Here is a 13,444-nt window from a genome sequence, read left to right as displayed (position 1 = left end):
GTGTTTCGCGTTTATTTCATTTTCAGTCGCGAGCGTGCTTTACAAGTAGACGAACCATTTTTATATTTGCTGTCGTTATTTGAACTCTAAGAACGTTTTAATGTGAATTAATTATTAATTAAGAAAATATTTGTAATATAACAACAAAAAAATATTCATTTTTGGTTGTTCACTTTAAAATAAATCAATATATGTATTTACAAATATAAAATAGTTGTAATAAAAAAAATCACAAAAAGGATAAATATTATTTTTTACGAATATACTGCCTTAAAAAATATTTCTATAAAGTATATAGTGTTTGCAACACTTCCATTATTACCTATTATGATAAGATAAAAAGATAAGATATAAAAATTGTTTTGAAATACATAAATAGTATAAGTCAAAGACAATATTACAGTAAAAAGTGCTGTGTTTCATCAAAAATTAGTCATATGGAATTATATTGATGACACATCGAATTAAACTGAATTGAAAGGTAAGTTTTTGGAAAATCATTTATGACTATCATTTCAAAAAAAAAAGGTAGTACTATTAAATAAATAAGTATTAAATAGGCCTGAGGGATATTTAGAATTTAATCGAAACAAAGAAACAATGATAAATTACAAGATCGTCTAGATTTCTAGATCGTCAGCCTTTATCGTGTCTCTGCATGTCTTTCTCACTTAAATATTTAAACACGATTCATTCGTATTCAGTTTTTGTGTCAGTTGAAAAGAAAAGTATTTAATTTTAGAAACAAAGACACAGTTAAGAATATTATTCTAAGTAATTTTTTTTATACAATAAGAAAATGAAATTGTTCTGTCTATTCCATGTCTGTTCTGTTTTTTATTTCAGTTTTTTTGCTATACGACTTTCATGTTCTATTCTCAGTGTTTTGATTACGCATAAAAAAAGAAGTCTAGAAATATATAGATTTTTTTCAGCGCCATTTCGCTTTATAAAAAAACATATTATTACAAAGTCTTAAATAAAGAATTATAACATGATCATTTATGAACGGATAGTTAGTTTAACCCTGAATGCTTACTAGAATAATTTGCGATTTTCATCACATTTAATTTATTCATCATTTCAATCAGTTACAAAAAATACATATTGTTGTCTTTAAAAGTAAAAACTATTGTTGTTACACCAATAGTCCAATAAAATAAAACATTATAAACGTATAATCCAGCGAAATCACCAGAGTACTCAGTTTATTTCTAATCCATTGTTTGTGATTTAGTTGTAGATACATGCTGGATGATGGTGTTAGTTATTTATTAACTTTAATGAGACAATATGACAAGAATATAAAAACATATATATATATATATATATATGTATAAACAAAAACAATATGAAATGCGTTGAGTGACCGATAGATATAAATTTACCGTTTATCTGTCAATACATTAGATAATGTTTATTTTTGTTTATGTTTCCTATTAGGTTAAAAAAAGATCTCAAACATATCTTCGTTGATTTTTTACACATTTCTCTTAGGAAAAAAAATCGATCCGCAATTAACTACCATGACTCCTGTTGCTTATGTACGTTTTGTATAATTTATACAAGTATATTACTTTAGGTCATGCAATATTGTATCTTGATTTGAAGTATAAAAACAAGTATTTTATATTGCATATATAGAGAATGAATACCTACAAAGAAAAAGAAATAAACAGTACAAAACATAAAAATACTATTGATTATCCTTTTATGGTGTTATCAAGGAAATGAAACAGGTTACAGGAGAAAATGATCGATGAACAAAAAATGTTAATCGTCTGTAATGCTTTCTGTTAAACATTAAAGCATTAAAAATATTTGAAATGTTTTTAAATACAAATGATATTATTCTATAATATCTCCTTGGAAATATATAAACAAACAAGCAATACAAATAATATGAGTAATATCAGAACATAATTAAGTTTTTTACGTTTTAAAAGTATAATATGGAGCACTTCATTATAAAAAATACTAAAATCCCGGATTTTGAAATTGCTTGAAAAAAATCCAAATCCGATTGTTTTTTCGTGAAATCCATGCAAAAATAAGAAACTTTTGCTTAGGCGAAAGTTATCTATCCTTATTTTTCATTTTTTTTTTTTTTTTGTAAAAAAACACAAAAAATCATTCATAAAAAAATGTGAAATAAGGCTGAATCAATTATCAAAGTGTTTCAGGTAGCCTCCAACCTTCTTTTCATTTCTATTATTGTTTTATGAAAAAACTTCGGGAAGATTTCGGTATTTTTTTTGAATACAATGCACCATATGAACATTTTTCATAATATTTACACCTAAGTAGCAATACTTACTAATGTAACGTTTATGTATGCAATAACATTTAAACTTTGCCAAAATGAGATAGGAGTACATATAACATATAAGTTGTTTTTTTAAAAAATAAGATAAGTGTTACGAAAACTGCACTGCCCAGCCCATGTTTTTCACCCTTGAAACTAGCCTCTGTCGATAATATTTTTTCTTTATTTCTTTTTTTGTGCAATAGTATTTCTTGTATAAAAAGTTTATTCTGAATGCATTGATTTTTAAGGAAATTTTGTCTATTATTAAAATTAAATTTTTTTAATATTAGATAGAATAAATCATATTAAATAAAATTTATTAATACTTTTAAATGGAGAGAGAAAAACTAAAAAGTCAATTTAATTTTTAAATCTTTAAATACTGAGATTGACAGCTTCCACCTTCACGCTCTAGTGATTTGTATGAAGAGAAAAATTGTGCTCGTGTATATTCATGAATAATTTTAGTGTTCTTTTTTTTGAAACTTAATAATAAATAATACAAAAAAAAACATGCCTGCATATGTAATATTTTTGATCCCCTTTGATGAAATTTTTATCATTTAGGTGATTGACCATCTATGTGTTTATATTAAAACAAATAATTTATTTTGATACATCGATATAAAAGTAATATCAAAATACCGGAAGTCTGAAGGACGCGTACTTCAAATATAATTCTGATAGAGGGACAAGTTGTTATTGTCATACATCGAATATTAATGAAGATAATTTCGTTAAAAATGATTTGGAATAAAGAGCTTCATACGTCGTGAATTTATAAAGTAACTGACCTAATGACAATGAATGATGAATAATTGATTTTCAGAATAATAAATATTCGTTTGTGCAGGAAAGAGTTTTCAAGAAACAAAATATTATCTATCTTGTGAACAATATAATAAAATATCAATAAGTTTTGTAGTTCTTGCTTGAATTTTGGTATCTCTTTCATATAGAACTGTGATAGTGTGCTCACTAATCAAACAAGCGTAATCAACAAAAACTTATTTTCCGCATGACTCAATCCATTACAGAATGAATTTGATTCAATTTTCAAAATGCTGAATAAAAACAGCATCAAACAATACTAGAAATATAATGCCCAGTTTTAAAGTAAATAAAAGTCGACGGTTTTTACCGTCATTCAGTATTAAATTCAGGCCAACTATATAAAAAAATCTACTAATACGTACAAATTTTACATTTTTTTTTGTTTTTTCATGAATGGATATGTCAAAAATATTACTAATGTTTCTAATGATTTAGAAGCTTTTAATTGTAATTAGTTTAGACGTAAGATTTAATTTCTACATAAAACAAACAATTTCTTTCTTTCCAGATCTTATTACAATTTTAGTAATAGTTGTTCCAGTTTGCTACTAAGCACAAAAACATTTATAAGGCCATATTAACACAGAAAATGATTTCAAGCAGCATAAAAAACAGCCTGCGTTTTTACACGACAGGAGTGATATTTATATTGATGACAGTGATCTTTAGTAGTAACCTCTATTGTATAGCAGCTCCAGTTGTGTCAAAAACAACACAAGCACAAGTAAGTAATTTTTTTTATAAAAATGTCGTGTGTTACCCAAAACTCTTAGTGTTCAATGTGCTCTCAAGATTTTTTTTCATTCTTGAAAACTTTATTTTTTTAAAAAATGCCATTATCTCATTATTAAAATTTAAAAATATACAACGAATTCATTTCTGCAAAATAAAATTGAAGTGTTTGAACAAAAATATACCGCAACTATTTTTCGTCTAATTGAAAGAAATATTCCGTAATCAAATTGCGAGTCGGTGCTCGCGTGCCAGTCTGCTTTAATAAAATCGATTGCGTATATTCTACCGATTAGAGTTTTCATTATACAAAATCATACAAAAATAAAACGAAAGTGAATCACCCTAAAAATGGAGAACTTTTGAATAGTATATGACGGAAAACTCTGTGATAAACAACATTACCTACGCAATATGTATGTTTGACGTAGTCAGTTTCGAACTATGTACTGAATAATACTACAATGCATCGATCGGTCTTTAACACAAAGTAAAACAGTTGGTAGTTGACGAATAAACCCAGAACTTGTATGTTTACTTATATAACTACGTATGGAAAGGAATGTAAATAGTGAAATAAAAGAGAATTGTATAAAAACATATTGGGGTGAAAGGTCATGACTGAAAAGTTCGTGCTACTTGAATAAAAAGTAATAATATGAGCCTTTTAATTTACTAATAAACATAGAGTCAGAAAAAGCGTTAAACTTACTAAAGAAAATTTACTAAAAGATATCGAATAATTTAATATTTATAGAAATAGAAAATGTGTAACCCTATACAAACTATATTTTGATCAGTAGTAAAGAGTTTAAAGGTTTTACTAAAAACTTTTTAGTCATGTACAGCAAACATCAATATGAATTTCCTATAAATATAAGACGAAGGGATTATCTTGACCCACTTTATTCCGTTTTGTCCAACTATGCTTTTAACAAAACTACTTTTGTCCATTTCTTTAATGTTTATGATAAAGATTAACTGTGATTCATTGATACGATTCATCATTTCATTTCACAGATTTCTTAAGAATTTTGTTCAGTCATACATAGGTACATCCGAAATAAAAAAAAATCACTTTCAATCCATGTAAAATGTAAATTATCTCTTGGATGCTGAACTGATAAATTAAAACATATATTTTTCGTATAATATGAGACTTGCTAAAAAAATGAAAAATGAAAAACATTCATTATCTAGATAAATATATATTATATTATAACTGTTATAATTAAGCAAAAAAATGAATTTCGCGATTTCGTGCGTGTTCAACGATTCTCCAGGTAAAAAAAAAACACAAATCATTAAATATATACACCAATGGATGAGTTTTTAATCTAATAACGTCACTTGACGTTCGAACATTAGTATATGTTCGAACACACATTATCACATTTATTTTCAAATGTGCAAATGATGCATCACTTAACATTTTAATCAGTAAACTATCACTGCCTTGGTATTGAAAATAAATTACTAAAATAAATAAATTACCGACTTCGTGTTTAGATTTTTTCAATCTACTGCATTGAAGCGAAATATCGTGAGCAAAACATTCTATTATTTTGGCCGATAACAGATAAGCCAGTTTTCTCATGAATAGAGGAAACGAGTCATTAAGTTGAAGGTGAAGTCAAGTTCAAAAAAGTTTGAAATGAAAAATGAAAGTTTCAAACTACTTAGGCATTAATCTGCATTACATAAATAATTGAATCTGAAATTTTATCGCAGTTCGAACATGCAATACTGAAAAATCTTAAGAATGTAAAAATTGCAAATTCTAAGTGATAAATGACATCCAAGTGTTAATTTCCTATAAAAATGAGAATTTAATTGATCAAATTAAATTGATTGATCATTTGGAATGAATGAATTTTACTCATAAACATTTAATTTTTTATTAATTAAGTTCGAGCATACTCCGCTCGCGTGGTCCTCCCTAATCAGATAATCATTGTGTACTTTACTCCAAAATCTCCTTGACGATTAATACACATAGTTTAGGTTTATTCTTAATTATAATAGAAATATCATTAACAAGACTTGTCTTACTACTTGGCTGTTTTTTACTTCGGATCCTTTGGGCAGTTTATTTACAGTTTAACAAAAAAATATATTGTAAAAAATAAGAAAAATTTCTTTCAATATTCAGACACATAGAATTTAATTTTCTTCCATTTTAAAATTAGCTATTATCATACAATTAAAAGAATAACTATTGAAAAAGTTATCCTAAAATGATCCTTTATCTGAAATATGTTATATTCAGCTTATAATTTATAGGAAATAAACTTTAAAAATGCTGAATAACCGATTCCTCATGTCTCGCTCTTGGCTTTTATGGTACATATTTAAAACGGGTCAGTCACCTGTATTATGGAAAGCATTTATTTATTGATGAGACTTTAGTAGATGCACAAAGTTTTTATTTCGTTCATGGTTTTGTAGGAACAAATGTTCATGTGAGCAGAATTTTAAATTGAATGAATCACTCACACATTTTATTGTACTTCTATGAACCTTTGTTCAGTTATGAGTCAAATGCAAATGGATTCCTGGAAATTTCTACCTCTGTCTTAATGACTGAAGAATGTTTAAATCAATTAATATATGTTCTTAAGGAATCTAATGACTAAAATATTTAATAATTAACGATACGTTAATATAGCAGAAATCATCAAATATATAATACACTAATGAATTGTTTGTTTGGATTTTTGTTTTTTCAATTACATAAAAGGATAAAGGTAAATACATTATACAATAAGAAACAAATTATAAATAATATTTACTTAATTTTATGTACTTAAGAATTAGCCTATTAGGCCGTTCCAATTTTTTTTTCGATGTTTTTTTCCTAAAATATTTTTTTCAAAATGAGGAGGGGGCAAAATAAAAAAAAGTTTTGAAATACTTTTTCATACAAAATACCAACATTTTAACAAATTTTGATCTTTAATAAATATTTTAGATGTTTTTATGGTATCTACATCGAGTTTTGATGATTTAAAATTGATCTCAGAGTATTTTAAGTTGAAATTTCATAAAAATAACTGTCAAAAAAATTTGAAAAATAATTTTTTGAAAATATTTTTAGAGAAGAAAATTTATGTTAAATTTTGATTTTCAGTACAAAATTTCTTGAAAATTGAAAATATTTTAAAAATTATTAAAAATTTCGTTAGAATTATTAGAAATTTTTAACTTTTTTATTTATTTTGACCCATTGGATTTGCAATGGCTTTTAAAATGGGACAAAATCATAGAAATCCTCATCATGTTTAAAAAAAAAATATTATTTAAATGATTCATATTTTATTTATTATATAGGTACATATATTTCTTATTATATAGGTAAAAAAGTTTTGAAATACTTTTTCATACAAAATACCAACATTTTAACAAATTTTGATCTTTAATAAATATTTTAGATGTTTTTATGGTATCTACATCGAGTTTTGATGATTTAAAATTGATCTCAGAGTATTTTAAGTTGAAATTTCATAAAAATAACTGTCAAAAAAATTTGAAAAATAATTTTTTGAAAATATTTTTAGAGAAGAAAATTTATGTTAAATTTTGATTTTCAGTACAAAATTTCTTGAAAATTGAAAATATTTTAAAAATTATTAAAAATTTCGTTAGAATTATTAGAAATTTTTAACTTTTTTATTTATTTTGACCCATTGGATTTGCAATGGCTTTTAAAATGGGACAAAATCATAGAAATCCTCATCATGTTTAAAAAAAAAATATTATTTAAATGATTCATATTTTATTTATTATATAGGTACATATATTTCTTATTCGATAAAAGTATGTAAAAAGGGGTTTTCACTCAGCGAAATGAAAAATTGGAAGGTTTTTCAAGCTTATTTATATTCTAATCCATTTGCGTAAAAAATAGCACAAAAGAATTAATAGAAAAACTCGTTGTTAATCAACATAATTACCGTTAATATTAGAGTCAAGCATTTTGTTGTATTAAACAAATAGAAAATATGAACAACAATATCAATATATAATAGAGTAAGACTGCGGAAGAGCAAACGGAAGATTGCTAGCAGGTATTCTTAACAAATAATTATATTTTTTTTTTCTAAAACAGAAAAACAATGAAATTTCTTATCGCTAATGCATACTGTAAAATATGCAAATAAAAATAACTTTTCAACTAACTTCCGGAAAAGTACATGTTGAGCTTAGAACATTAAACAAATCTTTATTCAATCCGGACATATATGAAAATTTGCGTGTCCATTCGCTTACGTACGAAAAAAAAATTATTTTTTTAAATTTTTCCTAACACTTTGAATGGAGGTAAATAAATTCAAAACAAATAAATCAATCAATTTCAAAAGAAATAATCACGTCACGACAAGCAATTATCATGATTTAATCGAGCTTGATGCCTACAAATTATGTAATGTGTAATGTAACCTGTCCCTGAACAAATTTTGACCATTTATTGAGAATATTAATCAAAGATTTTGCATTTTGAAATAATTTTGTGGTTGGTTTGTTGTTTCTTGCAACTTTTGCAGATAAAGAACATGCACTGATCTGTATTTAGAAGAAATAATGTATTGGATGAATGATCAAACTAACATTTGGTATCAAACTTTAAACCTATGTACATACAATACGTTTTTGTTTTCGATTAAACTATGTCAAATTTCAATGAACTATGAAGCTCGTTTTTGCGAAAACTATTTAAATATTTAAGAGCTGTCTTTGTTTTGGTGTAAACGTATTTGGGGAAAAACAAAAAATAGGAATACCTTTCGTATAGAATCTTCCGGTTATTCCGCGAACCAATAAAAAAAATAAAATAAAAAGAACGAGAAAAGAATAATAGTCAGTTCAAAATAAGTTATTAATTGAGCTATACATACTTTTTTCACAAATGGAAGAATTATCAATATTTTCATTGATCTTCCTCTCTTTAATACAAGTAATTCGTAGTGCACCAATTGAAATGGAAGACATATTCATTGAAAACCCAGATGTTGATACACAAATTAAGTTTTAGTAAAAAGATATTTGAAAATAATTTTATTATTTTTTAGTTATACCTTTCACAATTTGGTTACCTCAGTCCATCTCTGCGAAACCCAAGTAGTGGAAGTTTAATCGATGGAGACACTTGGGAAAAAGCAATTATGGAATTCCAAAGCTTTGCAGGCTTAAATGCAACTGGAGAATTAGATGACGAGACTATGGAATTGATGTCGGCACCTAGATGCGGCGTAAAAGACAAAGTCGGATTTGGGTCAGATACACGTTCTAAGCGGTATGCCTTACAAGGTAGTCGATGGAAGGTCAAAGCTTTGACTTACAGAATTAGTAAATATCCAAAACTGTTGAACCGCAAAGATGTCGATGAAGAAATTAGCAAAGCATTCGCAGTTTGGAGTGAATATACGGACTTAACGTTCACACCAAAATCAAAGAATCCAGTTCACATTGACATAAGGTATTAAAAAAATTACAAAAATAATAATAAAATAATTTATCAATACTTTCTTATATGTTTGCAGATTTGAGAGTGGCGAACACGGCGATGGTGATCCATTTGATGGAGTTGGTGGTACATTGGCACATGCTTACTTCCCTGTATATGGTGGCGATGCACATTTTGATGATGCGGAATACTGGACTATCAAGAGTACGCGTGGAACGAATCTATTTCAAGTAGCAGCTCATGAGTTTGGACACTCACTTGGTCTAAGCCATTCTGATGTTCGCTCCGCTTTAATGGCTCCATTTTATCGTGGCTATGATCCAGTATTCCGTTTAGATTCAGACGATATCCAGGTAGATATTATTTAAAGTAAAAAAAAACAACATATTCAAATGAACTGTCGACGGTTTTAGGGTATTCAAGCTTTATATGGTCGTAAGTCGTCAGGATCACCGCAGCAGCCAACTATTAAAACAACAAGACGACCGACAGTGGTGCAAAATGATGAACAAAACGAGTTGTGTAAGAGTCCAAAAGTGGATGCCGTATTCAATACTGCTGATGGAAATACGTATGCATTTAAAGGAGACAAATATTATAGACTGACAGAAAATGCTGTTGCCGAAGGATATCCGAAAAAGATTAGTGACGGTTGGCCAGGTTTAGAGCGTAAGATCACTTTGATAATCATCGTTTTTTTTTTCGTTTTAACTGAAATATGATGTAACCGTAGCTAACATTGATGCAGCTTTTACATATAAAAATGGAAAAACGTACTTCTTCAAAGGAACAAAATATTGGAGGTACAGTGGTAGAACTGTAGACGGTGACTATCCCAAAAAAATCAGTGACGGTTTCACTGGTGTGCCAGATCACTTAGACGCAGCATTAGTTTGGGGTGGAAATGGTAAAATTTATTTCTATAAGGGAAATCGTTTTTGGCGATTCGATCCTTTGAAACGACCACCAGTCAAATCAACATATCCCAAACCTATTTCCAATTGGGAGGGTATTCCAAATGATATTGACGCAGCTTTGCAATACACAAATGGGTATACGTATTTCTTTAAAGGCGACAAGTACTATAGATTTAACGATCGAACATTTACCGTGAGTAGTGCACCTGTATACGTTTGACGCTTATTTTTCATTTGATTAATATTTTATTTTCAGGTTGATCAAGCTGATCCTCCATTCCCTAGACCTGTAGCACATTGGTGGTACGGTTGCTCGAATGTCCCTGCGACATTTAGTCAATCAGGTAACGTGAAACAAGATCCTGAATCAGGAAATAACGACGTCGATGGTTCCTTTTTAGATGCAGGTAAGTGAAACCGACTGAGTAGTTTAGAAATACAACCAGCTGATATCGCTAAAAATCTAACGAAGCTACAAAAAAAAAATATGTGAATGAAGTCATTTCCAATAGCATTTCTATAATGCATAATTATTCTTTATCTGCAGAGTACTTTGATCGCATTGTTCTTAATATGTTACATCAAAATGACTGCTTGCATTGTGTCTAGAAATCCTAATATGATACAGGCTAGTAGTTTTATTTTATCATTCGTAGTCTCCTTTCCGAGGTGTTTAAAAAATCATTTCATAACACGACGTTTTCCATGCATTTACATAAATTTTAAGAATTCATATCCTATAATTAAATTAGCAACATTAATTAAGTATGCTGTATTGACTATATGAATGTAATTTTATTTTTCACTTTAATATTCAATAGTTTCGTCGTATTTTCTATTGAGATTTCTATAAAAATGCAATAAGAATTCTTAATACAATGACTGAATAACTTTGAATCGGAAAATATCATCACTTCGTTTTCAAAGAAGATACTATTTAAAAATTCTGCATAATTTCCGTGTTCAAGTAAAACTTGCATGATACTTAATAACATATTGAATTAAAATAGCTTGAATGAATAACTAATCTTAAAATATTGAGCGCTAGGGGTTATCATGATTTTAATATTTATTTTATTTGAATTATTAAGGTCAGAGTCCTAACATTAGGTAAAGTCGGTTTCACTAACTTGTTTATAGCAATGAAATATTTATTTTTTTGAATGTAAAAAATCTTTGTAATTCTTGACTAACACACAAAGTGCACTTTATTCTTTGACATTTTTTATACTGATTGTACTTTTGAAAAAATATTTATTTCAAAATGTCTTGATTTTCTTTAAAATTTTCATTGATTAAATTTACAAAAAGTTACTTAAAATGTTGTACGCACTTTTTGCAATATCAATAGTTAGATAAAAAAAATAGAGTTCTAATATTTTTTCCTCAAAATTCAAACGGTTGGCGCATGAATAAATTTAAAACGTAAGTGCTTAATTATTGTTATGATAATAACATTCACCAGTAGTTAATGGCACAATTTTAACAATTTTGTTTAAAGTATTTTTTTTATTATCGATTATATGAATTTTACTTTTTTTTTCATGGTGTGTTCATCTATCTACTTCATCCAATGATGAAATTTTAATTTTAAAAACGACTAATCGCTTGCTTTTTGAATGATATTAGGAAATTTAGAAGAAGAAGAAGAATAGTAAACATAACAAAATAACTGTCATAAATGGTAAAAATCGTTCTGTCGTAAAAAATCAGTTTTTTAAATAGTAATTTTGAAAAAATAAGTCTTCTAATTGTTATTATTTACAGACCAAAGTTTCATCAAAAGCAAAAAAAAAAACGTGTAATTAAAATCTTCAACGATTATGCAAAAAAAAAAGAAAATCTAAATAAATAGAAAAAAATTGTGCTCAAAAGGAGATAGTAACTTGTTAAAAATTTTACATAATGAAACTGCCTTTTGGTTAATTTTTAAGTAGTCATTCTCATTTACCATTGAGAATACAAAAGCCAATATTATTGTTGATGTAACAGTTATCGAGTCATACGTCCTTCCTTTAATGACATGAGCTAAATTCATTGGGCATCAGTTGTTAAGGCCTAAAGACACAATTAAATAGCGTATGTTAAAGTTTAATTTTTTTCTTTTAATTGATATTATAATGCTTTTGGGGCTCTTTCGTTATCCTTTTAACTTCTAACTTTCTTATCACAAAGAAAAAATAAAACATTTAAAGCACACGTTATATCTGCACCTTTATTTTATGATTTTGCACGATTTATTTAGTTCTAAGACATTCACAGTCTAGTAGATATTTGTCATCTTGGTGCAAATAAAAATGCATTTTATACCAGAAGACAAATTCAATACATTTTATATTGCACTTTCAAAGGCACGTCACTCTTATTTTACTTTTTATTTTGAAAAGACAAAATAATGAATATAATATTATTACAGCTGGAAACGACTATCCATCACCAGCACATGATGAATATCCTAGTGGAGCTGCCAATAAAGAAGAGCTTGTCTTCAGTATTAAAACAATTTCCGTATTTCTACCTTTATTAATAATGAAGTTTTATCGATAGACATTAGAAAATGTTCTAAGAAGGTATAGCATGATGTTTCCATATGTTAGAATAGAAAAAATCATTTGTTTTGTAAATAATTTTTTAGTCTGTTCTTTATCTACTTATATTTTTTATATATTTGAGATAACGGTTAAACCTTAAATTTAATAATTGTTTCAAAATAGAAAGGAACAAATTTTTTAACTAGGTAGGTAAATAGTTTTTTTTTTGAAAATATTTGTGCAATGTCATTCTAAACGACCATAAATTCCTTATAGATTTATATATTAAAAAAAATAATTATAAATTTATATCATAAGCAGACATAAGAAGACATATCTACAAAAAGTAAGGCACGTTCTTATAGACTTTAACATAAGATAAAAAATAAAATTAAATGTTTAGTTTGTTTAAAAAATGATTTCAAATATACGAAGTATTTCATAAATTTTGTTTATATAAAAGTTTAAAATTTACATGAAGTATGTGGGTAAGTATTCATTTAAAATAGGTAAACTTATACTCATAAATATAATAAATTTTTCTTTCACTTCGCTAATAATACACAGTTTTTTTTTATTATTGATGACTCTTTATTTTAATTTAGTTCGTGTTATTTTTAATACTAGTCATCTTAATTTAACGACTGATTTTTTTAAT

At 27.0% G+C, this 13,444-nt stretch overlaps 1 protein-coding gene across 3 annotated transcripts; it reads left to right on the top strand.

The window, feature by feature from the left end:
- The first annotated feature begins 75 nt into the window (after positions 1 to 75).
- On the top strand, positions 76 to 13,143 carry LOC134830541 (matrix metalloproteinase-14). 3 transcript variants are annotated; one of them, XM_063844056.1, is made up of 9 exons: positions 76 to 481; positions 3,651 to 3,866; positions 8,944 to 9,350; positions 9,415 to 9,691; positions 9,752 to 10,007; positions 10,072 to 10,448; positions 10,512 to 10,662; positions 10,803 to 10,883; positions 12,672 to 12,804. In XM_063844056.1, exons 2-8 carry the CDS (start codon positions 3,732 to 3,734, stop codon positions 10,862 to 10,864), a joined length of 1,665 nt encoding a protein of 554 aa, XP_063700126.1. In that variant the 5' UTR covers positions 76 to 481; positions 3,651 to 3,731; the 3' UTR covers positions 10,865 to 10,883; positions 12,672 to 12,804. The 3 variants fall into 3 exon arrangements, with proteins under 3 accessions (XP_063700126.1, XP_063700125.1, XP_063700124.1); XM_063844055.1 differs by lacking the exon at positions 10,803 to 10,883 and having other exon boundaries at positions 10,512 to 10,599; positions 12,672 to 13,143; XM_063844054.1 differs by lacking the exon at positions 10,803 to 10,883 and having other exon boundaries at positions 78 to 481; positions 12,672 to 13,143.
- Positions 13,144 to 13,444: the final 301 nt, after the last annotated feature.

This window comes from Culicoides brevitarsis, chromosome 2 (assembly GCF_036172545.1).
Source record: "Culicoides brevitarsis isolate CSIRO-B50_1 chromosome 2, AGI_CSIRO_Cbre_v1, whole genome shotgun sequence".
NCBI lineage: Eukaryota > Metazoa > Arthropoda > Insecta > Diptera > Ceratopogonidae > Culicoides > Culicoides brevitarsis.
This window is presented reverse-complemented; position numbering and strand designations above follow the sequence as displayed.